The 14,189-nt window shown below is 40.7% G+C and overlaps 1 protein-coding gene across 1 annotated transcript in view; it reads right to left on the minus strand.

Annotated features, from left to right (window-relative positions):
- The window catches only part of CUNH1orf87 (chromosome unknown C1orf87 homolog), a 114,853-nt gene that overhangs the window by 61,337 nt on the left and 39,327 nt on the right, over positions 1-14,189 (minus strand). Inside the window, 2 exon segments of the mRNA XM_007462579.1 lie at positions 3,798-3,895; positions 11,259-11,424. Coding sequence (XP_007462641.1) covers positions 3,798-3,895; positions 11,259-11,424 — 264 coding nt within the window.

A 14,189-nucleotide genomic window follows, 5' to 3' on the forward strand; every position in this document is an offset into this window, starting at 1 on the left:
GGGGATTCCCTTGTGTGTTATTTGTTGTTTTTCCCTTGCTGCTTTTAATATGTTTTCTTTGTATTTAATTTTTGACAGTTTGATTAATATGTGTCTTGGCATATTTCTCCTTGGATTAATCCTGTATGGGACTCTGTGTGCTTCCTGGACTTGATTAACTATGGAAGTTATCAACTATAATCTCGTCAAGTATTTTCTCAGTCCCTTTCTTTTTCTCTTCTTTTTCTGGAACCCCTATATTTCGAATGTTGGTGCGTTTTATGTTGTCTCAGAGGTCTCTGAGACTGTCCTCAGTTCTTTTCATTCTTTTTTCTTTATTCTGCTCTGCAGTAGTTATTTCCACTATTTTACCTTCCAGGTCACTTATCCGTTCTTCTGCCTCAGTTATTCTGCTATTGATCCCATCTAGAGTATTTTTAATTTCATTTATTGTGTTGTTCATCATTGTTTGTTCCATCTTTAGTTCTTCTAGGTCCTTGTTAAATGTTTCTTGCATTTTGTCCATTCTATTTCCAAGATTTTGGATCATCTTTCCTATCATTATTCTGAATTCTTTTTCAGATAGACTGCCTATTTCCTTTTCATTTTTTAGGTCTGGTGGGTTTTTATCTTGTTCCTTCATGTGCTGTGTGATATTTTGTCTTCTCAGTTTGCTTATCTTACTGTGTTTGGGGTCTCCTTTTTGTAGGTTGCAGGTTTGTAGTTCCCGTTGTTTTTGGTTTCTGTGGCTAAGGTTGGTTCAGTGGGTTGTGTAGGCTTCCTGGTGGAAGGGACTAGTGCCTGTGTTCTGGTGGATGAGGCTGGATCTTGTCTTTCTGGTGGGCAAGTCCACATCTGTTGGTGTGTTTGGGGGTGTGTGTGGACTTATTATTATTTTAGGCACCCTCTCCACTAATGGGTGGGGTTTTGTTCCTGTCTTGCTAGTTGTTTGGCATAGGGTGTCCAGCACTGTAGCTTTCTGGTCGTTGAGTGAAGCTGGCTGCTAGTGTTGAGATGGAGATCTCTGGGAGATTTTCGCCATTTGATATTATGTGGATCTGGGAGGTCTCTTGTGGACCAGTGTCCTGAAGTTGGCTCTCTCACCTCAGAGGTGCAGCACTGACTCCTGGCTGTAGCACCAAGAGCCTTTCATCCACACGGCTCAGAATAAAAGGGAGAAAAAGTAGAAAGAAAGAATTAATAGAAGTAGAAAGAAAGAAAGAAAGAAAGAAAGCAAGAGAGGGAGGGAGGAAGGAAGGAAGGAAGAAGGAGGGAAGGAAGGAAAAAAGAGAAAGAAAGAATATAAAGTAAAATAAAATAAAGTAAGATAAAATAAAATAAAGTTATTAAAATAAAAAATAATTATTAAGAAAAAAATTTTAAAAAAATGGGCGGTTAGAACCCTAGGACAAATGGTGGAAGCCAGGCTATACCGACAAAATCTCATACAGAAGCATACACATACATACTCACAAAAAGAGGAAAAGGGGCACAAAATCGTAAATCTTGCTCTCAAATTCCACCTCCTCAATTTGGGATGATTCGTTGTCTATTCAGGTATTCCACAGATGCAGTGTACATCAAGTGGATTGTGAAGCTTTAATCCGCTGCTTCTGAGGTTGCTGGGAGAGATTTCCCTTTCTCTTCTTTGTCCCGGGGCTCAGTTTGGATTTGGCCCCGCCTCTGCATGTAGGTCGCTGGGGGGCATCTGTTCTTCCTCAGACAGGACGGGGTTAAAGGAGCAGCTGCTTCGGGGGCTCTGGCTCACTCAGGCCAGGAGGAGGGAGGGGCACGGGGTGCGGGCCGAGCCTGCGGCGGCAGAGGCCGGTGTGATGTTGCACCAGCCTGAGGCGCGCCGTGCGTTCTCCTGGGGGAGTTGTTCCTGGATCCCGGGACCCTGGCAGTGGCGGGCTGCACAGCCTCCCTGGGAGGGGGGTGTGGATAGTGACCTGTGCTCACACACAGGTTTCTTGGTGGCGGCAGCAGCAGCCTTAGCGTCTCATGCCCGTCTCTGGGGTCCGCGCTTTTAGCTGTGGCTCGCGCCGGTCTCTGGAGCTCCTTTAAGCAGAGCTCTTAATCCCCTCTCCTCGTGCACCAGGAAACAAAGCGGGAAGAAAATGTCTCTTGCCTCTTCGGCAGGTCCAGAATTTTCCCCGGACTCCTTCCTGGCTAGCCATGGTGCACTAATCCCCTGCAGTCTGTGTTCATGCCGCCAACCTCAGTCCTCTCCCTGTGCCCCGACCGAAGCCCAAGCCTCAGCTCTCAGCACCGCCCCGCCCCGGCGGGTGAGCAGACAAGCCTATTGGGCTGGTGAGCGCCGGTCGGCGCCGATCCTCTGTGCGGGAATCGCTCCGCTTTGCCCTCCGCAGCCCTGTTGCTGTGCTCTGCTCTCCTCCACGGCTCCGAAGCTCCCCCCCCCATCCGCCACCTGCAGTCTCCACCCGCGAAGGGGCTTCTAGTGTGTGGAAACCTTTCCTCCTTCTCAGCTCCCTCCCACTGGTGCAGGTCCCGTCCCTATCCTTTTGTCTCTGTTTATTCTTTTTTCTTTTGCCCTACCCAGGTACGTGGGGAGTTTCTTGCCTTTTGGGAGGTCTGAGGTCTCCTGCCAGCGTTCAGTAGGTGTTCTGTAGGAGTTGTTCCACGTGTAGATGTATTTCTGGTGTATCTGTGGGGAGGAAGGTGATCTCTGCGTCTCCCCCCCCCCCCCATTAGTTTTTGAAAGATAGTTTTGCTGGATTTAGAATTCCAGATTGATAGTTTCTTCCTTCAATACTTTAAGGTTGTTTTTCCACTGTCTTATTGCTTACATCTTTTCTAATGATAAAGCTGTTGTAATTCTTATCTTTGCTGCTCTATATGTAATTTGTCATTTTCTCTTGTGCATTTAAGGTTTTTTATTTACTGCTAGTTTAAGCAATCTGATTATGATGAGCCTTGGTATGGCTTACTTCAAATTTCTAATGCTTGAATTTCATTAAACTTCTTAGGTCCATGTCTTTATAGTTTGCTTCAAATTCAGAAAACTTACAGCCATTGTTTTTTCAACATTCTTTTCTTTCCCCCTATTTGTCTTCTCTCCTTCTGAGACTCCAATTTCTCATGTATTAGGCTCCACTACAGTACAATACCCTTCTGGGGACTCTAATCAATGCCACATGTGTTTCTCTCTGATTGGTGGAAATATGAACTATTCCCAAATCTGTGTGAGATCTAAAAATTTCCCCACCTTTTTCTTTTGGTGTTTCTTTCTCTGGCCTTGGGTAGTTTCCTCAAATGCATGCACTAGCCAAGTCTTCACATGAAGACATGAGGGCAACTCTTTGGAAATCTCCAGAAAGTACCCCTAGGGGATCTCCCCTTGCTGCTACTTTGTACTGGACATTCTAGCCTTCTTGGACTTCCTGAACTTCATACTCTGTCCCTTTAGCTCAAGGAGAATGCTGGGCTCAGTTTGGAATCCCTCTTCTTGTTCAGTAAACTGAGCTTACTTCATTTCCTTCTCTCAGGAATCACTGTTCTATGCTGCCTGATGTCCGAAGTCTGAAAAATATTGCTTCATATATTTTGTTCTATTTTTTAGTTGTTTAGGGTGAAATGGTACATCTGATTTACCATTTACCAGTAAACTGGAAATGGAAGTTTACTGCTTTTGTTTTTCTGTGACCAAGAATATCCTGTTCTTAATATAAGCAAACATTCCTTAACTCTGTCTTTAGGTGATAAAATTGATTGCTTCATACATAAAACTTCTAGCCTAAATACAGATCTATGTGTTTGGTATTCTAATAAAGGACCGTGTGAATAAAAAATCAACTTACTTTATTTCATCCTGGTAACCCAAATCTTGATGGTTAAGCAATGTTTCCAGAAGGCTCAAAGTCAAATACAATCCATGTTTCCCATATATAGCCCTGACCTGCAAATAAGAAAAGATTTAAAATTTCAATATAATGAAATTAAGATCTGAATTTCCCTCCTATAATTAGAACTTATATAATTTGGACAAAAAATTAATAAGCAGGAGTGCATTATACCATTAAGATACCATTTAGGACAAGAATGTCCAACTGAATGTGCATCACCAGCAAATTTTTAGTTGCTTGACACAAAGGTATACTTCATTACTCAGAAGCCACTGAACTTTGAAATGCTGATCTTACATTTTTGTCAGCCATGGAATGGGTGGCCCAGACCTAGAAATTATAAACACTTATTATATAAGTAAATTACAAAGTATTTTTGTACAACTACTTTGATTTACCAAAGAAGCTTGTTGTATTAGTAAGGTTACTATCACTATCTGTATTTTCTATATGAGGAAATCAAGGCTTAGAGAGATTAAGTGACCTTCTCAATGTCACATAGTTAATAAATGATGAAATTTAGTCTAGAAACCAGGTGCTCAATTAATGTTTGTGGGATGGATGAATGAAGGGTCATTGCAGTTTCCCAAGTACTTAATATTTTCTGAGTCCAGCTGACAAACCAGTTCAGCTCTGAAGTTGGTGGGTGGGTGATACTTAGATTCAAACATGTCAAACTTTTAGAGTTGTGATGGTATGTGTTCTGTGTTTAGCATAATGTTTAAACATAGAGACTTAAGAATAAAACATGACTAATTTTGCATACCGGATATGCTGCCTGTGATTTGTGTGATCTCAGGAAGTTACTGAACCTTTTTATTCCCAATTACTTCATGTACTAAGTAAGACCAGTATTTTCTACTCCTCAAGAGAAAATAAGCAGTTAGAATAATGCTTGGATTTTAGTAGGCATTTGATTAATATTTGTTGAAATGAAGAAAAGGAAGCGAGGGAAAAGGAAGAAGTAGGGACATAGAAGAAAGAGAGAAGAGAAGAGAGGGAAGGAAAGGAGAGAAAGGGGAGCAAGAGAACAAGAAAGAGAGAGCGAGGAAGAGAGAGAAAAAGAAGGAAGGGAGGAGTAAAGGAAGGAAGAAAGGGGCAAAGAAAAGAAAAGAAATGTCTAATTCAGTGTTCGGAAAAATTGTAGCTACTATTATTATTTTTAGAGGAATTTCCATACACTGAATGTATTAAGCATGTCTTTTTATTCTGATGCCTTGACATCATGGGGCCTTGCTGATCCTAGAGAGACTGCCTCTCTCCCAGGGCTAGCCAATTCCTAGAGATAGTGAAGGACTAGATTGCAAGTGTGTCTTTCATCTGCAAACCAACTACTTCTTTTATTGAGGCTCTTACACTTGGGCCACTATTTCCATGTCCTAATTACTCAAGGGCCAAGTGCTAGGCAACTAGGAATGGCCCTTATGTCCCAGAGCCCACTGAAATTATTCAAACTAGCCAATCCTAAGCCTTCTTACTCTTGTCTCACCCATCCCACAATAAAGGCTCTTGCCCACATTTTCCCTCATCCTCTCTGCCTCCTAACTGCCTGGTGCTTCCCGATGTGGCCTGTGCAGTGTTCCATTCCCCTCCTCTTGGGAACTGAGTAACAAACTGTCTTTTCAATGGCAATCACCTCCTGATCTGTTGGTCTGACCATACTTGAATAATGTAACCTAGATTTTAATACAGTGACAAAAAGCTAATTTTCATTTGTCTTTATGCAAGGAAACAGCCAATCTGGGTTAGAAACTTGCACATGTTACTTACTAGCTGTAGAAGAGTATGTCAGGGAAGGAAAAAGATCTATTTAAAACATGAAAAAAAAGAATAATAATTTGCCAGAAGAAAAAGGGTTTGAGTATAATTCCAGGCAGAAGAAAAGCATGTATAAATGATGGGTGAGAAAGAGCATGGTGCTTTTTTTTTTTTTTTTTTTCGGTACGCGGGCTTCTCCCTGTTGTGGCCTCTCCCGTTGTGGAGCACAGGCTCCGGACGCGCAGGCTCAGCGGCCATGGCTCACGGGCCCAGCCGCCCTGTGGGATGTGGGATCCTCCCGGACCGGGGCACGAACCCATATCCCTTGCATCGGCAGGCGGACTCCCAACCACTGTGCCACCAGGGAAGCCCGAGCATGGTGCTTTTTATAAACTGCATGTATTTTGGCATAATTCACCCTACTATAGTTTTATACCCCTTTTCACTGGGCAGTAAATATCTGTTCATGAGAGTTTCTCTAAAAGACAGTGGTTTGCTGAGGGCTGGAATTGTGTCTCCTCCATTTTCCTATCACCATTCCTAGCACAGTGTTGAAAACTAGTTACTGAATAAATGAATACATGGATGAATTAGGAATGAATGAATGAGTTGAAGGTCCTGAAGAGTGGAATGTGTATGGGCATAGGTTGGAAAAAAATAAATTGAGAGAGGTAGAAATTAGTCACATTATGCCATTTTACTCAATAAATAAAAATAGACTTATCCTCATGATTAGAGCATATTAGTGTATTTTTAAGCATCAATATTAAGAGGTTATTCTAAAAACATTTTATTTACTTCTGGCAACATTGAGTTTTGCTCCAGGCTAAATGAACAGCAGATTAGAAATTGTACATCAGGGTTCCTAGAAGCAGATTGATTGATAGCTGCTAGGAACTGACTGCTGACAGTTGTGGAAGAGCAATAGAAACATCGACCAGAAAATCCTGGCATTTAGTGTTATCTAGGATTATTTAAAAAATCCATATTCATTAGGATGTCCCTTGTTCAATAAGAAAATGTTTGGCTATGTATAGTTTCTTCGTTCAATAACGAAATTTTAAAAATCAAAAGTAAATAAAATATTTATGTTATTTAGGAAATGACATGCAAAATAAATATTCATTTCCTCAAAATGCTCCTTGAGAGAGTGATGCACAGATGCTCTCTCAACTTCCTCCCTTCCCATTTATGGTTCCATTTGCATTTTACCCCATCACTCTACTTAAATTGTGTTTACCAAGTCATTAGTAACCTCCACAGTTTCAAATTTAATGAATACTTTTCAGTCCTGATTACAGATGACCTCTTTGCAGCATGTGACATGGCTGATCATGCCATACTTCCATAAATCTATTCTCTAGACTTTCTTGACCACTGCCATATTTCTTTTGATTATTTTTAGTCTCCTTCCTTGGCTTGTCTTCATCTACCTACTCCTTAACAATGGGTGTCCTCTTCAACCTTCTCTTCTCACTTTCCATTATGTCCCTGAATAATCCTAATTACTCCCAAGGGTTCAACTCCATACTGAAGACCCTTAAATCATTTAGCTTTAAGCTCTCAACCTACATCAACATGTTCAAAACTGAACTCATCATCCTTTCCTTTACCTCCCCAACTACTGATTTTCTATTTCCTATCTCAGAGAATGGTACCACCACCTACCAAGTTGCCAAAGCCAGAAACTTGGGAGTCATTTTTGATTCCTGTGAATTCAGGACCTATGTCTAATTAAGTCACCAAGACCTACTTTTCTATATCTTTAATATCGCCATCCCTCCTGCTACTACCCTGGTTTAAACCCTCATAATTTCCTGCTTGAATTACTGGAACAGTCTTTTAAAGGTTCTCTCTGCCTCTAATTCTCCACATTCTATTAGAGTGCTCTTTTCAAATTTGATCATATCATTCATTTAGTATCCTTCAATGATTCCACTGGGGCTTTAGGATAAAGTTCACACTTCTTAGAAAGATCCTTCAAAAACAAGTTCCTCCTTTCCATTCTAACATCAACTTGAGCAGCATCTCCCACCGTCCCCAGCCACCATATATTTACTGTGTTCTGCCTATATGAAATGGCTTACAGTTCCCTGAATTAGCCATGTTCTCTCTTACTTCAGTGACATTTCACATTGCACCTTTTACCTAGAATACCTTTCCTGTCCCTTCCTCTGCTCTCCCCCAGTTCTTTGCCAAATTCACACGTCCTCTAAGATTCAGTATTTGCATCATCTCCTCTGGAGTTTTTGGGTGAGGCTAGGTTGGTGTTCCTTCTCTGTGTTCAAATTTACTGCCATCACTGCATTTTATATATAAAATTGTATCATGTTTAAAACATTACCTTTTCCCTGAGCTCCTGGAGAACTCTGGAACTGAAATCATAATAGTTTGTTGTCCTTAGTGTCTTATCACACAGAACCCATTGACTGATTAATATGTTGAATGTAAGAATAAACATGACATATTGTTCAGAAATCTGGCTGTTGCTTTGGAAGAAGGGAATGATTTGAAGCTATTAGAAACCATTTATCGTTTTAGGGCAGAGTGTACTGATATAGAAACAACTAAGTGCAAAAAAGGAGCCTGGAAAACTGCAGAAGAATGTCTTACAGTTCTGGTCACTTGGTAAACTAGTGTCATAGCTGTAGTCTTGCCATGGGAGTGAACCTCACATTCACAAGTCCTAGTTCCCTAAGTAAAGGAACTCTCTCTTGATGATAATGAGGGAGTTGCATGAAAATGAAGCAAGAGTAATAAGAAGTTGAGCAACCTGTGTTCTAGCAGCTCCTCCTGGCACAAAGGTCTGCAAGTAGTTTGGGAGGTCTTTGTGATATAGAGCAGAAAGAGGATGAAAGAATATGGATTATGTATAAAAGTGTTAAATTGAGCCTGCATGCTTAGAAACTTCTTAGGTTCTACACACTATTCACTCTACACCTGATTTGAATAGTGGTCAGGGAAGTTAATAAATAAATGTATGTGGATCCATGTTGCCTCAGGAATTCTTCCTGAGCCATCATTGTGTCAAAAATGTGATAGAGGAACAGAATGAGTGAGTCCACAGAATGAGGATGACAGATATTAGATACGTTTTTATACTCTTCTTTGAGAATGGCGACAATGCCATTGATTCGAGTGACAAGACCTATAGATCACCCTTCAAAACTGCATTTATTTATCTGAGAAGAGGCAGATGATCTCTGAACCATCTGAAATATTGGCTGTGAGGATGTGCTCTTTTTTCCCTCAGCACGGAGTGCATAGATTTCATGAGAAACTTAAGGAGGTCTGTGAAACCCTTCCAACTCAGATGGCCTTTCCCAGTCTCCTCTGAAGTCCTGTGTCCAGGAACAAGTATGTTGGGGTGCAATCCCTGCTGCTTGCTGTGTCCAGTGTCTGTTGGGCCTCAATTTGTCTCACGTTCTGGGGAAACAGAATTCTATTTGCCATGCCTCCCAGAACTGTAATATACTTTGAATGAGTTCCAGATGTCTTAAGAGATGCCAGATGGCTCATGAGAGGCAGACCAGCTTCAAGGAAAATGTGCCCTATTTCCTTGGATATGAACCACAAATTTAAACTTTCAGGGCCAGCTCAGGGTGGAGGACATTCAGGGCCCGCTCTGATACGCAGCATTCAATGTGGCTATCACTTGCCCCTGGGAAAGGTCCTCCTTCCTTAGGCTATTTTGCAGTGATAATTTCACCAAACACAGATTTTTTTTTTTAAATATAAGGGAAACCTATTTACTGAGTGTCTCATATATAAGACAGTATACTAAGTACCTTTACATACTTATCTTGCTTAATCCTCACAATAGACACAGGAGGTAAGATATTTGGAACCCAGTTTTTCCAGATGGAAAATCTGAGGCTCAAAGAGTTTCAGTAAATTTATTTTGATTTTCAAGTCATTTATGTACCATTCCACCAGGGCATCTGAGAACATTCAAGCTTCACTGATGCTGTTATGTATTTTCCAATCTAACAAGAAATGGTTCCTTCTTAGTCAATTTCCACTGATCTTCTCAATAACATAATGAAGGCCATTTATGATGTGTGGAATCTCCTGTAGTGTTGTCTCCCTCTTCTAGTGAAACAGGCTTGCATGTTTAATATTCATGTATACAATATACAGGCACACACACATGTACACACTATCACGTACTTTGCCTTTGCATGGTTAGTTGACTGTATAAATGAAAGCACAGAGAAAGCTACTTCTGTCCTAGAATAAGAATCCACTTTCAGCATGTTGTGTCCTTGCTTCCTTAGTAAACATCACTTGTTCTTCTGAATTCTCTGACTCTCTCAATTCTTAACCCCTGTTTACCTGGATGAAAAGCATTTTCCAATCTTTCCTGTAGGATTTTTTTGTTTTGGGGGTCTGTAAATTCTAATTCCTTCTACTCCTCTGGAATTCTAACTCCTGTATCCTGGACTCCTTCCAAATATATCCTTCCAGATATATTCTGCCTATTGGAGCTCCAATTGTGTCTCAATTTCCAGTATTCTTCTGTATTTTGAATCCTGGCTTTGCCTCTTGTTGGCTGTGGTCCTTGAGAGATTCAGTTGGCTTCTCTGAGACTTCGTTGTTGTTTTTCATTTATTAAATGGGTATTATAACATCTACCTAGATCTTGTACTTATTTGTAAGTGTTAAATGAGTTAATGTAAGTAGAGCATTTAGTGCAGTGTTTGGCACTGTAGGAAGAACTCAGTAAAGCTTGGCGGTGAAAGTTGTTGTGAATGGAATTGCAGTAACAGTGGTCATTATCCAAGGTATCCTCATGGCTGGAGTTTGTCTGGCTAAAGACAACACATGAGTTAATATGGTTCTGGATCCTCTTTCATGAAACATATCTGCACTGTTAATTAATGCTCCCAAACAGCAGGCTAATCTCTGTTAGCAATAAATCACATCAGTCCCTACAATTTGGTGTCCCTAAGGAACGGCGTACCACCTGCTGACCTCACTGGAAGCTGGTAGAGGGTGTAAGAAATGAACACTTGGCCTTAGAAAAATATTTGTTTTCCATTGTGAAAGATTATTTGGTATTGTCATATTGTCTATTGTCAGCGTAAAACATAGCCCAGTGTAAGTAATTCCTGGACCAATTCTTCACATTTCACAATTCCTTTTCTCTCTTGTTTTTTTCCTCTTGGGCACAGAAAACAAACAATTGTGAAATGTAATCCACAGGCAGAACACAGATCATAACTGTGCCTTCTATATTTTTAATTTGAATTTTTATTTTAGTGTCTTCTAATCACTTTTAAATTTCTATTAAACAAGATATTGCTTGATTTCCAAAGGGATGGCCAATTTATCATATAAGGGATTAGATGTAAAAACAGGAAGAGGAAATCTTTTACTGTAAACATTCTGTATTCTTTGGCACATCAGTTTCCTCCTGGTTGATCGAAATTTGGGAAATGATTATTAGACTTACACAATAAATATTGAACTTACATTATATAAATGTTCCTAGAACCTACATAGTATATATGCACTCCTACTTTCAAAGCTAGCCAGTTATGTATCTCAGTATGTATTATTCTTAGTGAATAATATAACTGTGCCTTCTTACTATTAACCTAGTGCCCCGAGGTAGCCTTCTAGAGATGACTGAATCTGAAATCTAATTTTCGTTACCTTGGGTGGGGGCAGGTAGCCAGAGAACGAGCGATCTGTTTTTCGAAAACTCAGGTTGAGATTCTCCATGTTGAGTTTGCCCTTGATTGCCCTTAGTGCCATCTTCAAGATCTCCAACAGGTGGTGGTTCACTTCTGACTGGGAGTTGGAGTCTTGAGGGGCAGTACTGCTTGGAGAGGCAGGAGAAAGGCTGTGAAAAGATGATCCACTCAAAGCTGTATGGCCGAATCACTTTGCTCTACAGCAGCAACTAACACACCATTGTAAAGCAATTATACCCCAATAAAGATGTTAACAACAACAAAAAAAGCTGCTGTGCATTTTCACACCACACCTCTCACCCCAATATATACTGTGGAATGGGAGGACCCACCCAGTAAGGCCTTCTAAATCTGGGTAACCTCGTCATGGGACTACATGTGGAGATTGCATAGATTAACTAAAGTCTGTTCCACTCTAGTGAGTCCCACAGTCTGTTCTCCCAGAGGTACCAACCAGTTGAACTAGTAATCCACTTGTAATCCACTAACTCTTTTTTTCCAGGTTAGAAAAACTTAGAAGTGACCATAGTAGTTTACTTTTCCTGCTTTATCTTACTTTTCTTAAGCCCAGATAATTATTGACAGCAAATCAAATTTCCAAACTGTCCATTGCCACAAGCAAAGCAAAGCAAAGCAAAGCAGATCCTACCAGATCCCTGTAACCAGGGAATCTATATAGAAGGAAATCTTGAAGCAGATGAACTTCCTGCATTATCCTCGACTCTGCTCTTTGTATCTGGAAAACCCAGAAAATGTTTGGGTACAATTATTTACTTACCGTCTGGCATGCAAATGTAAGTAGTTATTAAAATAGTGTATCTAACTATTGTTACTTTAAATAATTGGCAAAAAACAACAGGGTGATGAAATGTTATAGTCATTTATTTGGTGAAACAAGTTTGAGATGTTTACTCATTTAACATTCAAATGTATGTGTCCTCCCAGATCCAAGCTGCACTATCTTCTCCACAGTGAAGCTTTTCCTTATTTCCACTCCCTCAACTTAAGTGCCACTTCCCTAGAGAGACATTCCATGACATCCCCCAACCTCCACTCATGTAAATCAGTTTCCTTTCAGTGGTGTGTCGGTAAATCTTTTAACGACTAGCTCTCCAAGATAAAGCCCTAACCTGTAGCATTACTAATTTTCATGGTGCCAATACTCCCACCATGGCTGATTTCAAGCTGCCAATATGATGTCCCTGAATGAGGAACTGGGAACTGAAGCTCACCGGCGGCCCTCCTGTTGCTCCAGAACCCCCTGCTTGAGAGACGCTTTCATAGTTCTTTGTTCTTTTCCTTAATAAGTCTCCCTCAAGTTGCAATTGCTTCCTTATTCTTTTAGCTGTTGTTTCCTGTCTGACCTCCTCCCTAGTAGACTGCTCCATAAGACGTGGGCTGAGTCTGTTTTGCTCCTATATCATGTGGATCTTGTAGAGATTGGCCTTACCAATCTGATGTATCTGTCCCAGATTTGAATCAGAAGTTTTCCTCCCTCTTTCCTTTTCTTGCAACACCAGTTCCTGTGGGTAGGAATTCGTAAGGTTTTGGCCTTCGGCTCAGCACACAGAGTACTGAATGGGCAGGTGTTATATGGAACCCATTTACTGCAGCTGGTGGATTTCGTAGAAAAACCTGCTGCAGGAGTTTACTTCATCTGGTCCAACTTAGGTGATAAGAGCTGTTGCCACTCCTGCTGCCACTGGTGATGCTGGAGGCTTTTTTTTTTTTTTTTTAAATTTGAGCATTCTGCTATATTTCTCTGATAAAATTGCTTTCTCCCATGTAAAAGTGCCCAAAGTAACTGACAAAAGGTCAAAGATCTCTTTGGGGTATAGTAATTTACTAATTATTCAATTTATCAATTTAAAAGAATTAAAACCTACAGTTCTATAATGGCAAAATCTTGAATGCAGAGAGGCTTTTTAAACATCACAGAGTGCCCCATATAAGGCTCTACCTGATGGAACTGGGGAGGGCCTTTTTCTAAGCTGTACATTAATTAACAAAGAGCCTGGATTAATTACAGGTCATCAGTCCTGCACTTCCATAATCACACTGTCTGGTTTATATAGAGCAGCACCTTCTCTGATGAATTCAAAATGATGTCTTTATGCACCTTTTCTATACAGTAGATATCCGAATGTCCCTGCGAGTGAAGTGATGCAAGCTCTCTGGATAACTGGAGTGCCAGTGACATTCCACAGATATTTATTGAGCATCTCCCATGTGCCAGGAACTATGCTAGAAGTATGCTGGATACTGAGTTGGCCAGGAAAGATACCATTCCTAACCTCAAATGTCAAAGAAGTAATTATAAGCACAATGACTGTTATAAAGGGAAAGGGCTATGGGGTCATATAACAAAGAGATATAACCTAGTCTAGGGCTCAAGAAAAGTTTCCTGTCTAGGATTCATAAGACCCATATCTGCCAATAAGTGGCAATATGTTCTGGTGCATCGTCTACTACCCTTCAGGGCGCGAATCTCACTATCTGTTCTATGTGAAGTGTGGTTGCTGATTATTAAATATTGCCAGGGCTTTACAGCTCTCAGCAGGGCAATTGCGCCAAGTGATAGTTGACTGGTGTACCCACATGGCAGTATCACTTTCTTTGGACTGTGAGCCCCTGAGGAAGAAACTGGGCCTTGCCAATCTCTGAATTCACTGTGCTCAGCAAAGTGTGCCTGGCAAGCAGCTGACATTCAATGAATGTGTGTTGAATGAAGTATTGCTGTCAAAAAGGGCACATCATAGAAAGGAATCAAGTCTATTACTTGGCCCAGGGATATTTTTATAGGACATGGTGCCTTTTTCCTAGAGTGAAGTGATACACTTCAATGCCATGGCTCTTAACCACTATGTCACATTATTTGTAATGGGAAAGA

This window comes from Lipotes vexillifer, unplaced genomic scaffold, assembly GCF_000442215.2.
Source record: "Lipotes vexillifer unplaced genomic scaffold, Lipotes_vexillifer_v1.1 scaffold54, whole genome shotgun sequence".
In the NCBI taxonomy this organism is placed as follows: domain Eukaryota; kingdom Metazoa; phylum Chordata; class Mammalia; order Artiodactyla; family Lipotidae; genus Lipotes; species Lipotes vexillifer.